Below are 21,086 nucleotides of genomic sequence, written 5' to 3'. Positions count from 1 at the left end.
AGTTGCCTCTCCTCTGTCCTTCGTTTCCATGTGGGCCCTCTGCAGTGTGAACTGTGCCAACCTACACAGATCTGAGAGCTAGTTTCCTTTTTCAACTTGCAAAGCTCTCATCTGGGACTTACTGGTTACGTAGAGAGACACTGTAGGCTTTATTAGTGTCACTTAATGTTTGCTGGGTGCAGCCAACCTTCATCTCACCCAATTAAAAATTGCTTGCTGCTCATCGATTTCATGTAGGAAATATCAACTGCTAATTTCAAGACAACAACAACAAAAAATGAAATTGAATTCCTTTGTGGGCATTTTGCAGTTTCAAAGTTCCTTTCCTTTGGTTTCTTATGCCTCTCAGAATAATTGCACTTTGCTCAGAGCTGTTTGTATTAGTGTTTTATATCTTTATTCAAGCCTCAAAGTCATTAGGTTTAAAGTAACAGATATGATGAAAAGAAACTTGAAACTGTGTTTTTTTCACCATGTTCCACTGGCAAAGAAGCATGCAGTCTTTTACCTTAGGCTTTTAACCAATCAGAAGCTTGTTCTTGCTTTTTTTCTGCTCTTGCATCCATCTGTCCGTCCGTGTGTGTGTGTGTGTGTGTGTGTGTGTGTGTGTGTGTGTGTGCACGCACGCGTGTATTTGTTTGGTTTAGATGGGTTTTCTTCATACCAGGTTGGACTTTCAACTATGTATGTAGCTGAGGGTGACACTGAACTCCTGATCCTCCTGACTGTACGTCTCAAGTGATAAGATTATGCACATAGCTCACCATGACTAAATTTCGTGGGGGTGGTGGGGCTCTAATGGATACAAAACTCTATACATTGAATTAATTTATGAGCACAGTTTCTTACATTGAACAAATCAAGCCATTTCAGATTTCAAATTCTTATGTCAAAATTAGAAGAAAACATCATCTGCAAAATTATACTGACTTGTATATCCGTACTACATATACATATAAACTGTACTTCTGACATATAAATATAAATTATGTACAGACGTATAGGACTGTGTATAGGTAAATTGTTGACTCTAATATGTTTCTCTTTGTATAAAAATTTTCTGTTATTTTGACTGTTGGTTTCATCTCATTGCCAATGGATGAGAGTCATAGCTATTGACAAAGTGTATCACCTAGTTAATTTGCATTTCATTTATCTATACAAAGGACAAATGCATATTTATAGCACACTGGGTGCAGATATAGGGGAATTTCATCTCTCAGATGAGTGTCAAAGAATGACACAAACTATTTTCTAAGTTTGTATCCCTAAATTTGAGAAAGAAATCTCCGAAACACTTTAAAATCAAATATAAAACCGTCTCTTCAGGCATGGCAGTCTGTTCACTTTCCTTTTTTCTATTCATTTCTAAAAATTAGAGTTACTGCTAATCTCTTGACAACATTCTTTAGCAACAATCACCAAAGGAAATTCTGTAAACAAAGAAGTGTTGGAACTAGAACCATAATGACTGAGTAGTTTGTGACAAGGAATTGTATTTCCAGTGACATTTAAAATCACATAAAATATTTTTGTTGTTAAACATTTGATTTCCTGAAAACTTAATTGAAGTGTTTGTGTGTGTGTGTGTGTGTGTGTGTGTGTGTGTGTGTGTGTGTGTGTGTGTGAACTTGTAATCACTGTACATATAATCAGGATCAAATGATAATTATAACTTCTTCTAGAGATTGGATATATTACAGTGGTAAAGAGAAATGGACATTAAGCATCTTCATATTCATGTAAAGTAGTTTAACACAGGAAAATAAAACAGAGTAAAGGTAAAAATTACTGCATTCTGGAGGCTCTGTCTTTATTCTTCAACACCATATACACAAATTTGTTGCTGGGCTTGATGCCAAAATCCTTTAATTGCAGTCTTTGAAAGACAGGGGCAGATGGATGTCTGTGAGTTTGAACCCAAACTAGGCTATGTAGCTAGCTAGTTCTCTGTGTAGGAGTCTGATTTAGGGTTTCTAGTGCTGTAAAAAAAAAAAAAAGAAAAAAAAAAAAAAGGACTTGAGTATGATAGGAAAGGTTTATTTCTTCAGCTGATAGTCTATTGTCCAAGGGAGATACAGCAGGAAATCAAGGGAAGAACCTGGGTGTAAGAACTGATTTAGAGGACACTGAAGAGTGTTACTTGCTTAATTGTTCCTTATGGCTCCTTATGGCTTGCCCAGCCTGCTTTCTTACAGCACCAAAGTCAATCAACCTGTTACAGAATTATCTTGTAACCTAGGAAAGGATGACTTGAGAAACATGGATCATGATTTTTAATTAGCATGATGATATAAAATAGAAGAGAAATGATGGGAAAAGGCTTATTTATGAAAATATGATGTCAGATAAAATTTAATGTAGTATAAGATTTTAGAAAGAGGGATCTATTATAGTAAAGATAGGAGGACAATTTCTGGAAATCCTCATAGAAATGAAAAACATTTGAGATTTTGAGTTGTTTTATTTTTTCTTTTTCTAACGACATACTGCTTTATAACTCAGAGCTTTTGTTTATACAGCTATAAGGTTTTAATTTTTTTCTTACTTAAGCCATGTCCCCATTTTCCTGCAGGAACCTTGCTTTGTAACATTGGTTATGCAATGCTATGCTATCCTCTTTCTAACTTGAGCACTGTAATATCTTACTTACCAACCATTACTTTTTTTTATCTTGGTCAGCAAAATTATTCCTGTTTTATTGATTCTGATTTGCATGAAATAATTTTAGTAGTTGTTGGTGGTAGAGCAAATTTTCTTTCTCACAAATTTCTCAGAAACATTGTACCACATCTCTTACTAAAACTCTGAACATCTTCCTGGAATCCTGGATTCCATTTTGATTTGACTATTTCATTATGTCTGTGGTATTTACTAGACGGCAAGGAAGTGGTTTGCCATGTGTACATGGTGTGTTCAGTTTTCCTCAAAGAGTGTAATGAACGAATAATTTCAAAACAAATGAAACAATTAATTCACCAAAATGAGCATAGAAGCCCGGGTTTGTAGCACATCGAGAAGGAATTTCAGGTAACATTTTATAATAGTTTCGATGAAAAAGTGCCAAAATTGCTGTTCTTTTGGTGCTAGCTCATAAAATACTATAGTAACTGCATTAATGCAATATACAAAAGACGTTCTCACCACTGTGCTCTCTTTATAGCTTTTTTGTCACTGTGTAGCAAGTTTATTTTGTGAAAATAAAACTTTGCATTGGAATGGGGCTTTTGGCTGCAGGAAAGCACGTCTGTATGCCCCCATAAGTACCAGAACGAGAAAACAAAGAAAGTTATTGAGGGAACATTTGTTAAGACAAAAAATGATAGCTTGGTAAAAGTATGTTGCTTTCTATTAAAACAGTTCTACATTTTAAAATATAAGCTCAATCAATAGTCCAATGTTCTTCATAAATAAGTCACAAAATTAATAGTTAAATGGAGAAGAATAATTCCCACATTGCGTACTATTGTTAAAAATTTATTTATTCTTTACAATGATAATAGCTAATATCAATATCATCTTCCATAATCAAATTACATAGCTATTCTGAAATTTTATGGAATGACCCATGTACTTCATTTGCTTGAATTGTTTTGTTGATGTTATTCTTTTCTTTGGTTTCTTAGTTCATTTGCTGAGAAGAAAGAAATTCATTTTTAAAATCAAAGATGAGATAAAGGTCATTTAAAGATTTTACACAGTAGTGAGCTATAAATTGGAACAATATGTGCAGATAAAACCAATCAGGAAAATATAAATAATAGAGAAGACTCAGTTATGTATGTAATATACTGGGGAAATATAAAGTTCTGAAATCCCAGAACCAAAATCCAAAAAGTAAAAGGAAGCACACAGTTTTGTTGACATATTTTTCAAAGGTTTTAAAATCTTGAAATATATGCCAAGGTAGTAATTAAAGAAGCACTTTGTGAATACACACACACACACACACACACACACACACACACACACATTCATTATATATATATTAGAAACAATACTTTAAAATTTTAAAGCTGAGAAAGTAAACAATTCAGAATCAAAAAAAGACAGTATATCAACTAAAACTAATAGTTAACTGCAGTGAAAATACAGTTTCTTTTGACAGTTTCTACATTCATTCAATATCATGCTTATTTTACTGGCATTGTACAGCATGGATAAAGGCATCCTTTTCTCCTAAGGTCTATGTTCGTGTATCCAAGAAAATATGCTGAATTTTGAGAACATAGTTCACTTTCGTTAAACAAGGATTAAACTAGAATTAGGATGGTTGAGAGTTTGCTTTTTCTTGTAAGAGCTGTCTGTTTCTAATTGACACTGTTTTCATGTTCTGGCTGAAGCACTGGACTTCATTCAGATCTTCAACATGACTAGTAATAAAGCTTTATATTTATGTGCTACAAGCACAGCAATCTCACCCCCATGTGAAGAGGTTACCTAAGGCTCTTCCTGTTAGGCTAAGCTTCTCGGATGTCCTTAACCTAAACCTTGTCTTTGCCATTTATCCTTTACTTAATCTCTGTCTAGAGAATTTCTGAAGTATTGATGACTTTAAGCTTTTATATTTGTTCTCAGAAGGGATGGACCAGAACAGGTAGCCTATCTTTGCAGTCAGGAATATATTTATGTATGTCTGGATACCACATATCGACTTACATCATCCTACTTGTTTTAGTCTGTTTTACATATTTGAATTCTTTTAAAGTTTATTTTTATTGTTATGTGTATATGAGTATGTGTGTGTGTGTGTGTGTGTGTGTGTGTGTGTTTGTGTCTCTATGTGTGTTTGCATGTGTGTAACTGTGTACTGACAGATGTGGGAAGAGGGTGTGGTATTAGATTCCCTCAAGCTGAAGTTACAGGTGTTTGTCAGCCACTTGATATGGGTGCTGGGAACTGAACTCGGGTCTTTGAAATTAAAGCAAACACTCTCACCCTCTGTCTTAGTTAGGGTTTTTATTTCTGTGAATAGACAACATGATAATGGCAACTGTTATAGGGAAAACAATTATTTTGATCTAATCAAGAAAGTACATTAAAACACACAAAGATATGTAACACACACATATATGTGTGTGTGTCATATATATACATATATGTGTGTATGACACACATCAAAAAACTTAATTGGTACTAATTTCAATTTAAAGACATGCTTACCACGTTAAAAAAAAAAACTTTCTATCATTTGATCTACTAAATATTCTCTTAAATAAACCTGTGAGGTTTATTTAAAGTTTTGAAGAGTGGGTTAGGCATAGCTTTAATTTGTAAACATTTCTCTTTCAGATGAACACATGCTCCATTTCAGAAATAGTCTACAAAACCATCTCTAATTAACATGTTTCACATTTTCTATGAATGGTCTCATTTTTATCTTTCTGAAAATTCTGAAATCTAAAAGCAGGTGCAGAGCTCATGTACACTTTCATTTAATATGAGTACAATATGTCTATTCTAGCATGTGTTTAGGAAGTTTTCTCTCCTTTAGCCTGCTGAAGTTCTGCTCACATGCTTGCTTTATGCTCTCAGTTTACTTAGCTGTCTTAGAAAGATTGTTTTGAATAGGATGTCATTTGAAACACATCTGGAAACTGTCGAGCTCAGGATGGGTTTTCAATCACGTTTCCAATGATTTTGATTTAATATAGAACGTTACTGTACATTAAGTCAAGTTTATTTCATGAGTTGAAAAGATTCATAATAAATATTTCTATTGGGTTTGAATAATACCCTAGTCTTATTTATTTTTAACATTTATATTATTAATTTTAATCTCTATGAAGTATAAAAGACACATTATAGTTTTGATCCACGGTTTTGCTCTAATGTTTCCATCAGACTGCACTTAAGAACTGCTGGCATTCTCCTGCCTTTGCTCCTTTTCTGGTATGGAATTCTGAAATACTCTGTGTCATTGCACATATGCTGCATTAGGCTGTGTTATTTCTGATACAATTCCAAAATAAATTGGATACTTTATTGTGGTGGTATTCTAATTGTACTGAAATGTGATTTTGATTGTATGTTAATAAATAAAGTTGCCTGGGGGTCAGAGCTATTAGAGCCATAGCAAGAGTGTGGCAGTGGTGGCACACACCTTTAATCCCATAGATCTCTGTGTGTTCAGGGATACAGTCAGCATTGGAGACATATGCCTTTAAGACCTGGGGGGCTGTACATACAGACAGTGACGAGGCAGTCACGTGTTTGGGTTTACAACCAATGAAAAGGCAGAACAAAACACTATGAAAAGACATACACACAGGAAATAGGTCTCTTTCAGGAAGCTAGGACCACCACAGAAGGAAGAGTGAGATTTTAGCTCTGAGCTCTGACCTCTTGGCTTTCTCTTTTACATTGGTTCTGTGTTTCTTATTTAATAAGACGGTTGGTTACATCTACACTTTATATTACACTTTGTCTCTCAATTTTGATTTCCCACATGCATTACCTTTTTTAAAAAAATGTTATGATATTGTAGGTACATTGACAAAATTATGTCCTTACACTTCAAGTGAATCTTTGATGATAAATAATTTAGTAAAATATATTTTACTCGTGGCAAAATTTATTGTATTCAAAGTGTTATTAGATAGTGTTAGAAAAAATTCTAAGTTGTGGTTAGAGTACAATAGTTATTGCATAAGTCAAGTTTATTGTCGCTTCTGATAAGACGCTGTCATCTTATACTCCTAAACACTCCTACACTAACCATTTAACTGTGACACCATGGTCTGTCTTCTGCATTGTCAATACCTTCAAGCTGTTAAAATAAGCTAAGCACCCTTATACATCTCAAGCTCCTTATAATTTAATATATTGATTATATTAATAAATAAAAATCATATTAATAAATAACAATAATTATATATATATATATATATATATTCTGCTGTTTTGCAGGCCAATACACGTCATCTAGTTCATAAGGAAAGTCTACATGTAAGGCATAATAGTTATAACAGTTATTTTTTCTTTGGCATTTCCACCCAAGATGGCCTCATAATTTGCTATGGAAAGTGATGTCTTCAGAGGATGTTATTTAAATTGATAGAACCTGACTGCTTATATATACAACTACCACAGGGGTCAGTTGCTATCTGTCAAATATAAATGGATTTCAAAATATAAGTGGATGGCTTGTATTTTGGTTCAATATCAAGTGTCCTCACAAGCTCAATTAAAACTGTTGCATCTTCTGTAGCACTTAATTGAATTTTTTTTGTATTTTTTTGTCTGTAGGTTACATGGTAGCAAAACTATCTTTAAGTATTTTTCAATAAACAATACTAGCATACGATTCAAAACTATAAATCGATATAAAAATAGTAAGCATGTTAGTTAATATACAAGCTGAAATAAAATGATGCTTTTAACCTTCAGACTATCTAAAAGAGGTAAATGTCACAGTATTTATGTGTTATCTTTGTAATTGTTATCTCTAAATTTTGTTTATGAATAAGTCTCAATAACCTTAATGCATGAATGTAAATTCTTTCTTAGGATTTTTCCCTCATGGAAATGGGGATGTACAAAAATTGAATGTACAAAATGAAAGAGAAATAAAAGCCATGCGGCAAAATGTTATAAGAGCTAGTTGGAAACAAGCCTAAGCTAAAGGCCAATTTTTCATAATTAATATTAAGTCTCCATATCATTATTTGAGGCTTGTGACTGAAAAGAAAGTCCAGCTACATTTGCCTCAGTTGTTGTTAGTAATAATTAAAATTTATTTATTTGGGAAAATGATGATTGTAGAATGTTCTTGTAAATACACTTATTAATTTACTATTTGATGTTGGATAGAATTGTTTGCATTTTCTCCAAGAGATATTTAAGATAATTGAATGTGATTATCTTTGAATTCTGGAAATAATTTTTTTGATACTGCAATATGTTATAAAAATGTTCAGGATTTCTTGTAAAGAAAATATTATTCTGTCCATTCATATATGTTGTCCAAAAAGAACATATAAACTAATATTTGTGCTTTAATTAATACATTGACAATAATCAAAGTCAATCATACATATCATTTTGAAGGAGCACTTCACTTCTGTAGATATCATTCTGATGGAGTGCCTAAGACAGTAGGAATTATTCTGATAAAGCACATTGCTCCTAAAGAAATGGTATAATATCTGGTGCCAAACTTAGAGGAATTTTCAATGAAAGCCAAAGTCATAATTTTCACCAATATGCAGATTTTTATTGAAGAATTAATTATATGACATATGTTGCCTGTCTTGGACCATAAGGATTGGTACATGCGCATAACATGAGCATAACTGCATAGTCAAATCACAATTTCATCCACTGACCACCCACACCACTGCTAGTCAGCTCCCTGCCAATGGAAACTACTGTGTCTGTGTTTGATACGAATGAATGTTGTACTCCCTTTCCAATAGGGATCTTGTCTTCCCATAAGAACCTCTATATCTTAAAGCTGAATTTCTAATCTTGCTAATGATTAAATGTTCTCTTTTAATGTATAGGTCCAAAGTGGTACCCTTCCAGAGTTGGCCTACAACTAGAATATGGTAAGACCAATTTCAACTAATCAATTTATTTAACTTAGAATCTGTCTTCTGAGCTCAGTAACTCACATTTATTACTTACTCTATGCATGTAAACACTATCTCACTTGAGTCTAACACGCTAATCCATCTCCATTTTGTCTTTAAAAATTGTTTTAATTGCTCTTTTGATTTCATAAATAGAATACTATGATAAAGACAGGCAAAAATGATGAAAACTGAAGAAAATACATCTACTAATAGATGCAACATTACCAGAATTAAAAAATATAAATCTATAAATGAGTTCTAGTTGAGAACCAATATTATTGACATTGCATCTACTGGACCTCACATTTAATTCTCTCTTTTTATAGGAGACTTGTAGCTAGAATGAATATTTAGAGTTTGAAAGAGGTTTTAAATTCATATTTAAAAACTTACTAGGGCATTTATAGGAAGTACTTATTAAGGAGTTACTACTTAAAATATATTAATTAAAAATTAAGTGGATTTTCTTATTCCTTTGATAATAGTCATGTTCACAATTCTCAAATATCACTAGAATCTAAGTCAAATTCCTATTTCTCTAAATGTTTGAAAGATATGCTGTTTCCTTACTATTCTCCGTTTCTCTGGAACCTGTATATTGAAAATATAGGGATCTGTCACATTTTTAGAATTCATGTTATTTTAGTCTGACATGTATCGTAATCATATTTTTAAAGCAAATCTGTGTCTTACTGATTTTAAAGGAGCAAAAGCATTGTGTTATTTCTGTGGACCTCTAGCATCTATACTTTGTATAAAAAGAAATGATTGTATTATTTTAACAATCCCTAGCACAAAGTCTGTCAAGAGTGCAACAGGCATCAGTATCCATTTAGGTCACACTCCAAAGGCCTAAAGGATTGGTTAGCACAAATCTTGTGGTCAAGGCATTTTCCTATGCTCTTCCTGGGTTGTTGGGACTTGAAAGTGGTTTGAGTAAAATAAAACTGCTTACTAAATGTCTGGACAGAAATTGATGTTTTGTTTGTTTTAGAGAGTGAATTAATTCATTGAAGTAAGCAGTGTATTGTGCAAAGTGAAGTTTCTTCTAGTTAACTCAATTTTAAGTTGACTTTTCTAATTACCTATCTATGTGACATTTATTTTCATGCACTTTCAATAACTAAAGTCAACAAAGTCTTTAAATATCTGTCTGTCTGTCTCTGTCTCTGTCTCTCTCCCTCTCTTTCTTTCCGTGTGTGTGTGTGTGTGTGTGTGTGTGTGTGCATGTGTGATGTTTCTGCAGAAATCTATACAAGCCTAAATGGAGAATAGGACCCCCATGGAGCTAGAATCACAGATGGGTTTTGGTCTAATCATCATTGGTGCTAGAACCAAACTTGGGTCCTCTGGAAAAGCATCCAGCTTTTGTAATTGCAGGACTTTCTCTGTAGTATCAATGTTTTACAATGTTAAGTTAGATTATGTTACTGAATTTCAACATTTTACATATGCATCTATAGCAGTAACAGCTATTCCCACAGGAGGAGAAAAGGTGAGTCGAGTCTATCATCAATCAGCACCACAATCACTACAGAGAGATGCTCCTAGAACACATTTGGCACTAATGAGCAATCACCTTATAAAATCAGAATCTGAATTTCCTTATGCTACAGATAATGGTAAAACAAAACCATTTTTTAATGTATTAAATGACAAGTATTTATTTACTCCAGTGGTTTTTTCTGAACTGGTTGTAGTTTGCTGAGCTTGGATAGACTCACACATTCAATGGCAATCACCCATTGATCTAACATGCACAGGAAAGCAGCATTTCTATTCTGAGCTAAGTAATCTGCTGGCCTTTAGCAGAAGAAACAGGCTCCCTCAGAAGGTGGAAGTGGGCATGTGAACGATGAGCAGGGAGGCATTCAAGAATTTTTTGAGGCCCAGGCTTAGAGCCACAAAGCTTTCTTCAGATAATCTTTTAGCTAAAGCAACGAGGAGACCATTCTATCTTCCCAAAGCCAGAATGGAGATTATCAGTTATCATAGAGGAGAGCTACAGTCATAATTAAAATGACACAGAAATAAGAATGGTCATGTACTAAAACCATTATTATAATAAATTTGGCACTTAAAACATTAAAAAATACATGTTTCTTGTATCCTTATCTGTATTACTATGCTTCAGAGTGTACTGGTAGGTGCACTGGAATTTTTTGAGCTTGTTGGGGCAGGAAATTATGAGTTCTGAATAGGACAAAACTGTGATCTACAGGAATGGTAGGTGCTTTGTCTCAGCATGTTCACTCTCTCTGTATACTTTTCTATTTTTTTTCTCCTTGACATAAAGACATTTTCTTGGAAGGCAAAGGATGGAGCTCCAGATTCCTAAGTTTGAGAGTGGAATGAGTGATTAGGACTAGGAAAATGGGTCAATGAGAACGAGTTTTCTATGTAAATTTGTATCCTCAGCACTCCTGTAAGAGACAGACTGGGGGGCATGTGCCTGTAACCCAGGGACTGGCTGAGTGTGCTAATGTCAGAAGGATCCTGGGGGCTTGAGAGCAAGCAGGCATCAAGAAGAGAGATGGAAAAGGAAAGAAAGATACTGAGGCCAACTTCTGCCTTCAACCCACACATGCAAGAAGGATGCACAAGGATATCATCTTTTCTACACACACACACACACACACACACACACACACAAGAGATTGGTATGATTTATGATGTATGTGGTTTATTCTTTTCAAAATTTGTAATGGTGGGACTACATTAAAAAACAAAAAATTTGAGTGTTTTATTATTTAAAGTTTTCAAAGATAATAGCAGAGCATAAATTGATTGCCCTATTAAAGAACCCAATAGTCATCTGTCAGGATAGTTTTCAGCATATTTGCAAAGGTACAAAAAAGAATTCAAAATTTTTATCATACAAACATTCTATGACTAAAAGACCATGATAAATGAAGACCACATGAGAATAGGAAGAAGCAAAGTGCTAGAGAGGCCCACAGAAATCCACAAAGGTACCCCCACAATAGATTATTGGCAATGGTCAAGAGACAGCCCGAACTGACCTACTTTGGTGATAGGATGGCCAAACACCCTAATTGTCATGCTAGAAATCCCATCCAATGACTGAGGGAACCGGATGCAAAGATCCACGGCCAGGCCCCAGGTGGAGCTCCAGGAGTCCAATTGGCGAGAAGAGGAGGGTTTGTATGAGCGAGAATTGTTGAGACCAAGGTTGGATAAAGCACAGGGAAAAATAGCCAAATGAATGGAAACACATGAACTATGAACCAATAGCTGAGGAGCCCCCAAATGGATCCGGCCCTCTGGATAAGTGAGACAGTTGATTAGCTTGATCTGTTTGGGAGGCATCCAGGCAGTGGGACTGGGTCCTGTACTCAGTGCATGAGCTGGCTGTTTGAAATCAGGGGCTTATGCAGGTACGCTTGGCTCAGCCTGGGAGGAGGGGACTGGACCTGCCTGGACTGAATATACGAGGTTGAACTCAATCCTCAGGAGAGTCAGGGGAGTCTTTGCCCTGGAGGAGATGGGAGTGGGGTGTGGGCTGGCATGAAGGCGGGGATGGGGGGTGAGGTGTTGTTAGGGGTGGGGGGGGATGGGAGGGGAGAGAACAAGGGAATCCATGGCTGATATGTAAAATTAAATTAAATAATAAAATTAAAAAATATCTTATTGTGTGAAATTTGTGAATGATAAATATCTTAATATAATTACAAAAGTTATACTATTTTTATCCAAATGACTTGGACGACAAAAAATAATAAATATAAACTTGGAAAAAAACATTCTATGATCTTATACATTACTGTCACAGTAGTATTGACCATGCTGATTGCAAATTGTTTTCCATGTCATATTCACTTTCTATTGTTATATAGAAAAATGGCAGTCAAGACCAACCTCCATTTACCCATTCACAGTCACACACACACACACACACACACACACACACACACACACACACATTGCCTATATTATCTGTTTAGGACACATGAAAGCTGGAGCAAAGTGATGGTTGAGTTGAATTTTCATGGAAAATTTCTCGAGTCATCTCCCTTCCTTCTTTTCATAAAAGCTAAGGACAGTCTCTATTTTTCACCAAAAGTTTTTTGTAAACTTTATGTTTGAAAAAATTGATTCATACATTACTTAAATGGAATGGTTCATTCACATTTGGTATAGAATGACTGCATAATTCTAATCCTAATTAGTCACCAGTTTCATATTAAGAAGTTCTTTGTCACTCTGCTATAAAATTATATTTAAATACTCATTTCTCATTGCTTTATTTTAGGTGGCCCTTTTTTGAAAGACTACATCACTGTTCAAAGTGTTGCAGCTTCGTCAATTATCACACTCTATTTTACAGACCTAGGTCGACAAGTCAGTTGGACCACAGTAAGTGTCAATCGGAGTTTAGTATATATGCCCCGTTTTATAAACTTCTTGTTTGTATTTAAGGCCTTTTTTTTTTTTTTTGCAATGATAGAAAATCTACTAGAGTTGTAATGAAATCAGTGGCCAAAGTTCTAGTGAAGCTCTAGATATGTGTAGAAAGAGAGGAAGCAAATATGTTTTCTTTCATGTCAATTCATGTCATGTCCATGTGTTTTCTTTTTGCCTTGTCTGTTGAGTGATATTGCTTTAGCTTTTCTTTTTCCAGAAGCCTAGATATTTCAAGGATATTCTTCACACTGGAATGAGTAGGTGTAGATACAATAATCTTTGTGATGAGGTTCTTATAGAGAATTACCAAGAAAGAAGTAAGACTTCCTTGGCTTATGGGTACATTCTTTAGGCTTCTCCCTCCCCACTTCTTTGAGAAGAATTATATTTCTCAAAATTACTTCATCTGTGTTTAATGATATAGAAACAGGAGGGCTACCCAAAGGACATGAAGGGAAAAATTCTTGAAACCACTTCAAGAGATTGAACTATTCATGATTGATGCAATCAAGTAATAGAAAAGCTGACAAGAGTAAACTCTATAGGACTTTTAGTTCAAAGAAACATCTAGCATGATAAGTAATTCTTGCAATGATCTACAGAGAATGGGGCCTTTTCTGTCTTTATTTTCTTTTCTCAATAGGCATCTTTTGTGTATACGTTTCAAACGTGAATATTTGTGTTTTGAATTACAACATGATCTATATTTGTAATGTGTTTGTATCAATGTTTTTCATTTGAATGGATTTTGTTTTGCTGGCACTAAAATGAATTTTATCATTTGTAAAGTTTGGAGTACTTTCTTTATATAATCAATTTAAAATTATTAAATATGGGGGTGGAGAGATTGCTCAGCACTTATGCAGAGGTCTCAGTTTCTATTCCCAGCCCTACCTCACTTCTCATGATTCTTAATCCAATGACCCCTCCTGACCTCCACAGGCACTTGCTGCCCACATTGCACAGACATGCACATAGACAAAGACATGTACACATTAAATAAACAGATAGATGTTTTAAAAATAATAAATATGCATGCTCAGTTATATATTAAAAATTTCTGAGACAAAAATTCATGTTTATGTTTACTAATAAAATGCTGCCATATTTGTCACCTTGCCAACTTAATTTTAATATATATTTCCCTTCTGTATTTAGTAATGAGTTCTTCTACAGTGGGGTTGTTTTTGGTATTAAAAATTGTTTTAGTTTATTGAGATTGTGGAGCCTTTGGGTAAAAAATTGTTAGACTAAAATTAAATTTAAAATAATATTAATTCTTGTGAAACATAGGAATGTTTAGGTAAAACTATTGATGCATGCATTTTGTAAAAAAGCATGTAATATTTAATATGAAACTTCAGTGTACTTAGCTAAAAATATTTCAGATTGGTAGATGTGATCTACCAGGATTCAAATATCCTAATATCCTTTGAGCAAACACGATGAAAAGAAAATTTTGTTTATAGGGATTGTGTCAAGGTGAGAGGCATTAGCCATGAGTTCATTAGAAACTTCCAGCTGCATGAAGGGGATAAGCAACAACAAGAAGAAGCAGGACAGTGGAATACTTTGATAACTGTACTAGAAAATGATACCTTATTTGAGAGGAAAGTCATCTAAGTGACAAACCAAGCTCTGGAAATAGCATGGACGTTTTTTAATCTCTCCCATGGTTCAAATATTCTTTTGCTCTAAATGGATCAGTTTTATTAAATGCTAAAGATGTACATTTTAATCACACCCTTTTTGTATCCACTTAATTGTACAATAGAAATATTTTCCCACATATAACACATACATATTTGTAAGCTATTAAAATGTATTAAAGAGTATGTCATAGAAAATAAATATAATTTTTTTCTCCATAAAATTTCACATCTTCATTTCTGACTTGATTATTTCTATAAAATATCAGCTTTTTTATGTTAATAGTAATCAGTCTGATCTTTGGGTCATCTTAAAATTTGGTTTTATTTTGACATCATGAGTTTTAATTTAATATCACAATTTTGATAATGTTTCTGCATATTATGTTTTTGCTTTATAGCATTAGTTGAACATGTTTTTTGCAATTTTATATAGATATAGATATATTTTTTATTTCTTCATGTATGGCTTCTTTATCATCCTTCTAGGTTTCTATTTTTTCATATTCTTTTTCTCACTGTTTTCCAATATCTAAATTGTCATTCTTTCCTTTTATGTCCTTGAGCAAATTGATGGATATGTTTAAGCACAAGTGTGTTAACCCTATTATTTGAACCTTTGAAAGATTACATAGTCTATATTGTTCACATAAAAATAAAGGAAAACAATATTTGTCTAACATGATACTATTATCAGTGATATTCCCTAAAGCAATGTAATATTAGTTTTAAGTATTTAAGAGAATACTTATTTATCTTAATCCACAACTCTCCTTTGTTTTGCAGTTGTTTAAAATCACTTTGTTTCTATTGTTGATTTTCAATATTTCTGAAATATTTAATTTGTTTTCAGGAGTGAAACACAAGTATAGATTAAGAATGCAAACTCTCAACACCGTAATATGGTAAAACTAAAGACAATTTCCAAGTCATCCTAAATTCATTGAGAAAAGATTAAGTGTAGAAAAGCTACTCAACTTATCACTACAGTTTTTATGTTCTTATTGAAACATTATTTTGGTCTAATCATTGTAATTCTGGTTGTCTTGCATACCTGCTGGCACTTGACCTGCACATTCAATCATGCACCAGCCTTGTTCTCTATAGTAAGACTTGCTATGGCTGAACACATACATCTTGGACACATACAAATCTGACTTTCTTTGTTTTCCAAAATATATAAGACCCATGGATTCCTACACCATATAGATTGTATCACCCAACATAAATATCTCAGATGTTATTTACAGTGTACCGATGTATGCAAATTTATGCAAATACTATTCCATTTAATTTAAGGAACTTGACATGTGAGTTTTGGTACCATGGGACCCTAGAATAACTTCCTACAGATACCAATGGTAAATAACTCAAAAGGCTCACAAGGACCTTCACTGCATAGTTAAAGTAATTCTTTTTTTTTTTTCAAGAAAAACATTACATTAGTGGAATGTGGAGAAAATTGAAGGGAAAAGCTTATTAGCATAGTATAAAATAAATAAATTAGAACTTAAGTGTACTTCATGAATTCAAAATAGAAACAAGGCCTTAGTGTTTATAGTGGAGTTTCCAGACTTTGTGGGTCCTTATCACTTGCCTTGCTTGTCTGTGCACAAGCATCTATTGGGCTCTATTTTATTTTTTCATTGGAACAGTAAGCTACCACAGTAATATATCTATGCAGTCCTTGTTTTTCATCATAAAACAATTTTTGATAACCTTTTCAGTTTAATAAAGTATCTCTCATCTTTTCTTTTATTTGCACTCAAATGAATGCTTTGAAAGAGATATTGTCCAAAAGTTTGTGTCATTCTTTAGTGTATTCAAGATTTATAATTCATATCTAGTTCTCTTTTGAACTGCCATGTTTCAGAATGCACAATATTTGTGATAAAATATTGGCTGTTAAATTGAATTCATGCCTGTGAGCATCCCATCCTGAATTTTATTTAAGAGATGACAGAAAGAAGAACATAGTTTAATTTCCTCTGACTCTGAAGAACTCCATACATAATATCTGATAAAATTTTATTAGCTTAAATTATAGTGGCTTTTCATCAAATTTCACTTTTATTCACAACATTTTTCATATTGGATATATCATACAGAATTTGTTAAAATTTGACTTTGTTAAATCAGATGGCCTTGAAATAAATATTTAAGAAATTTTCATATAAAGAATACAGCCTTCTCATTATTACAAAATAATAACTGAAACTGGTTATGGGATATTGATAATGGTTAATAATCCTACTGTCTCTTTCTCTCTACTTGTTGTTTCTTTCTTTCTTTCTTTCTTTCTTTCTTTCTTTCTTTCTTTCTTTCTTTCTTTCTTTCTTTCTTTCTTTCTTTCTTTCTTTCTTCCTTTCTGTCTCTTTGTCTCTCTTTCTTGCTGAGATAGGCTCTCATATTGTACCCCATCTGGCTTTAAACTCACTGCAATGTTACTGCCCCATCCTCCCAAATGTTGGTTTATAGATGTGAGCCAGCATGTTCAGCAAAATAATATCTTTGCATTTCAATAATGAGACATATCATAGGCCCTAATTTAATATAAATTTTTATATGAAATTTATATTATTGTAGTCAGAAGTTTTCCTGTGTTCCATCTGACCCAAATAAACTCACAAAGGCTTGTATTATTTTCAAACTATATGGCCTAATGGCTCAAGATTCTTGCTAACTAGCTCTTACATTTTAACCCATTTCTGTAAATCTATACTTTGCCACATGGCAGGTGGCTTACCAGTAAGTACTTTTATATCTTGCTTCTCCTGGTGGTGGCTAGTGGTGTCTCCTCTCTGCCTGTCTCTCCCTTTCTTGTGTCTCTCCTGGATTTTCCACCTGCCCATTAGCTGACTTGCCATAGGCTAAATCAGTCCATTTATTAACCAATAGGAACAACACACATTCACAGCACAGAGAAAAAGATCCCATAGCATATTATCACATGTTTTACAGTTTTTTATCTCTGGTCTCTTTGGGCCTATGATAAATACATTCCTAATGGTCAGAATTATAACTAAGGAAACACAAGAATATAAATGTAAATATATAATAATATTACATATTCCACTATATAAACCTAGCTATATATTTAAATATAATACATAATTCCACAAATATATAAGTATATGTTCATGTAAGGTACTTATTCTTTTCTATAACCTAGGCTGGCTTTAAACACATGATCCTCTTGACTCAGATTCAGTATTGCACAGTAAGCTGAGCCTTTCTAGATCAATTTATTTAAATAAGACAATCCTCTACAGGCATGCCCACAGAGCAACATAATGTAGAAAATCTGTCATTAAGATTCTGTTCCCAAGTAATTGCAGAATATGTCTAGTTGACACTTACAGCTAAGTATCATAAGGTATAACATTTCCAATTTTTTATTTTAATGGTAGTCAAGTTAATTGAGTTAATGAAGGAAATATTTGGCAAAAGACAAGAATGAATAATGGAAAAAATAGCTACTTTCACTGATGTTCTTTACAGTGAGTGGGATACTTCATATAGAACATGGAATGGGTGGGACAAAATTGAAAGTATATTTAAAATGATTTACTTATCAGATAAAATGATTTTGTACTATTTCCATTAAAGTCTGATACTTAGTTCAAAATCAGAGGTTACAAAGCTAATCATTTTTCTAGTTTCAAATCTGTCACTTTTTTGTGTGTGTTTGTGGTGGATATGTACCTTAAAGTCTAATGAAGAGTGAAAATGTGAAACTGTAAGTGAAATACACTGCCTCAGAATGACCATTATAATGATATAGAAATTCATTGAGATGTATAAAGTTTGGTACTGGGCAAATGTTTGTGTGAGTAGCTACATTAATATAACTATGGATGCTTTCATTTACAAATTTACTACAATAAAAGTTCAAAATTATGTTTAAAGTTATCTCTACATTATCTATTTTCTTAAGTGGATTCTTCTGAGCATAATTAATTTCTGGCAGTATCTAGTTTGTTTTTAAGTCAGTATCTAATAACATATTTCATCAGCTCATGTATTTGATGAATGGTTATTAATGTAGGTAACTCCTAGAATATTTGTAAAACCACTTTTTTAACCAAAATCTACTTTCTATTTTTAGGTCTTTTTGGCCGAGTTCTCGGGACCTCTGCTAATATACCTTCTTTTCTACTTGAGGAGCTCATACATATATGATGTGAAGGAGAGCTCTCGGCGGCCTCGTCACCCTGTGGTACAGTAAGTGACACATGGGGACACAAAGGGTGACAGATGCACCCCTAATTATGATGGGACCACTTCTTGATAATTACATTGTCAAATAAATCACCAGAGTTAAAGTTAATCTAACTTCTGGACCAGTAGTTCTCAGCACTTAGTACAGTATAAAGGACCAACTATTCACCTTCTATTCATGGCTTAGTCACAGCTGCCCCAGCATCAGGAAAGAATGTTGGACTATATAAGCTTAGCAGAGAAAACAATATAAAAAGTCCAAGGTTCATATTATAATTATAACTAATTTATATAGCTTTTATATAATGAAGCTGAAAAACCTAATAGAGCACACCTCTAATCCCAGCATGCAGTGAGGCAGAGGAAGGATGATTTCTGTGAGTTTGGGGACAACCTGGTCTGTATAATGAGTATCAGCATAGCCAGGGCTGTGCAGAAAGACCCTCTCTCAATCACAGAACAATCTAGTTTGGTAAAGTAGGCAATTTGGCTGATACTGGTGCAGTGGTAGGGCTCCGTGGACCAAGAGTCCAGCTTTAGGCCTCTGTGCCTTCCTTGGGTGATTCTGCAGCTGTCTTAGGGGCCAAGGTCTAGACTGCCAGGCTCTTGGAGGTAACTCTGAAGACAAGGATTTCATTCTTGTGACCAAGCTGGGCTGCGTGGTCAAGGATATGAAAATTCAAGTCTCTGAAAGGGATCTACCTGTTTTCCCTGTCCATTAAGGAATCCAAGATTATTGACATTTTCCTGGAAGAATCCCTAAAAGATGAGATTCTATAGATCAGGGCTGCTGCTGGAGGCCATGGTGATATTGATGGTCCATGCTAGAGCTGGAAACCATGCTATTGTCTGTGGTCAATGTTGCCATCTGAAACCATGTGGAAGTTCATGATCCATGTTGCCTCTGGCTGGTATGGACAAAGAAGCTGCCTTTGAAATGTTATCAATGACTGTGGATTCATAACTGAGAGTGAGAGACACTGGAGGCTTCTGTGACAACCCTCCCCACAAAGAAAAAGCAACAGTCCAGACATGACTTTGATAAAGATGCTGAAGTGTAGCTCTTCACAGTTGATGGTTTGTGGTGGCAGCACAGGGCCAGAGGTGGGGGAAGACCCAATTATTGTTAAAGGCCTGGCCGCTGGGAATTTGACCATGCTCCAATGAGTATATGGGCAACAAAAATTGGACATGGTGTATTTTTTACCTGGGATGGAGCACAAGGGTGAGAGGTTGGATCTGAGAGGAAGGGAAGGGAGTGTAATAGGGGTGCATTGTATGAAATTCCTAAATAATTAATGAAAAGATTATGTTGGAGAAAATATAAAAAAATTAATTTCTATATTTAAGAATTAGAATTTTTTAAATTCTAAATTTAATATATATATATATATATATATATATAGAGAGAGAGAGAGAGAGAGAGAGATTGCCAGTGCAGAAGCATACTCCAGATGACAAGCAGACCAGATTCAAAGCTTTTCCCACTATTGGGAACTATAATGGTCTTGCTGGTCTTAGTGCTAAGTTCTCCAAGAAGGTGGCTCCTGACATCTGAGGGGCCACTATCTTGTTGAAGCTTTCCCTGTTAACCATTCCCCAGAGGCTACTGAGGGAACAAGAATGGAAAATCCTACCCTATTCCTTGCAGGATGACAAGCCACTGTTTCTCTGAGCCTGTCCCTGCCCACAGGGGCACTGCCATCATCCCTGCTCCTGTGCCCAAGAAGCTGCTGCTGATGACCAGTATCAATGACTACTACACATTAGCCAAGGCCACTTTTGATGCTATCTCCAAGACCTATAGTTATTTGACCACAGATCTCTGGAAAGAGACCAAATTCACCAAATCTCCTTACCGGGAATTCACTGACCATCTGTGGAAAACCAACACCAGAGCCTCTGTTCGGACCCATGTACCATCTGTGACTACCATAGAGGGCTTTTGTAGAGAAAAAAATAAATTGAATTAAGTCTGTTAAAAACATAATAAACTTGAATAATCTTAAATCATATTTTCTTAAAACCAGAACATTCCTCAGTAAGTAAGTACGATCCTACTAAATATTGGCTGAAATCCCCACTAAAGAAGATTTAATTGTAGAACAATGAAGTTTAGCTAATGATAAAAGACAAAACAGTTTGCACTTTTAAAGTCCCAAATTGTTAAGAGTAGTTCAGTTAGAGTAGCAAGCAATAGCAAACAACAGACAAT

The 21,086-nt window shown here is 34.3% G+C and overlaps 1 protein-coding gene across 1 annotated transcript in view; it reads left to right on the top strand.

Moving 5' to 3' along the window:
• The window catches only part of Tecrl (trans-2,3-enoyl-CoA reductase like), a 68,039-nt gene that overhangs the window by 25,050 nt on the left and 21,903 nt on the right, over positions 1–21,086 (top strand). The window contains exons 3-5 of the mRNA XM_006985852.4: positions 8,505–8,549; positions 12,850–12,953; positions 18,759–18,874. Coding sequence (XP_006985914.1) covers positions 8,505–8,549; positions 12,850–12,953; positions 18,759–18,874 — 265 coding nt within the window. The remainder of the gene's footprint in view (positions 1–8,504; positions 8,550–12,849; positions 12,954–18,758; positions 18,875–21,086) is intronic.

The sequence above is a fragment of the Peromyscus maniculatus genome, chromosome 10 (genome assembly GCF_049852395.1).
Source record: "Peromyscus maniculatus bairdii isolate BWxNUB_F1_BW_parent chromosome 10, HU_Pman_BW_mat_3.1, whole genome shotgun sequence".
Taxonomy (NCBI): Eukaryota; Metazoa; Chordata; class Mammalia; order Rodentia; family Cricetidae; genus Peromyscus; species Peromyscus maniculatus.
This window is presented reverse-complemented; position numbering and strand designations above follow the sequence as displayed.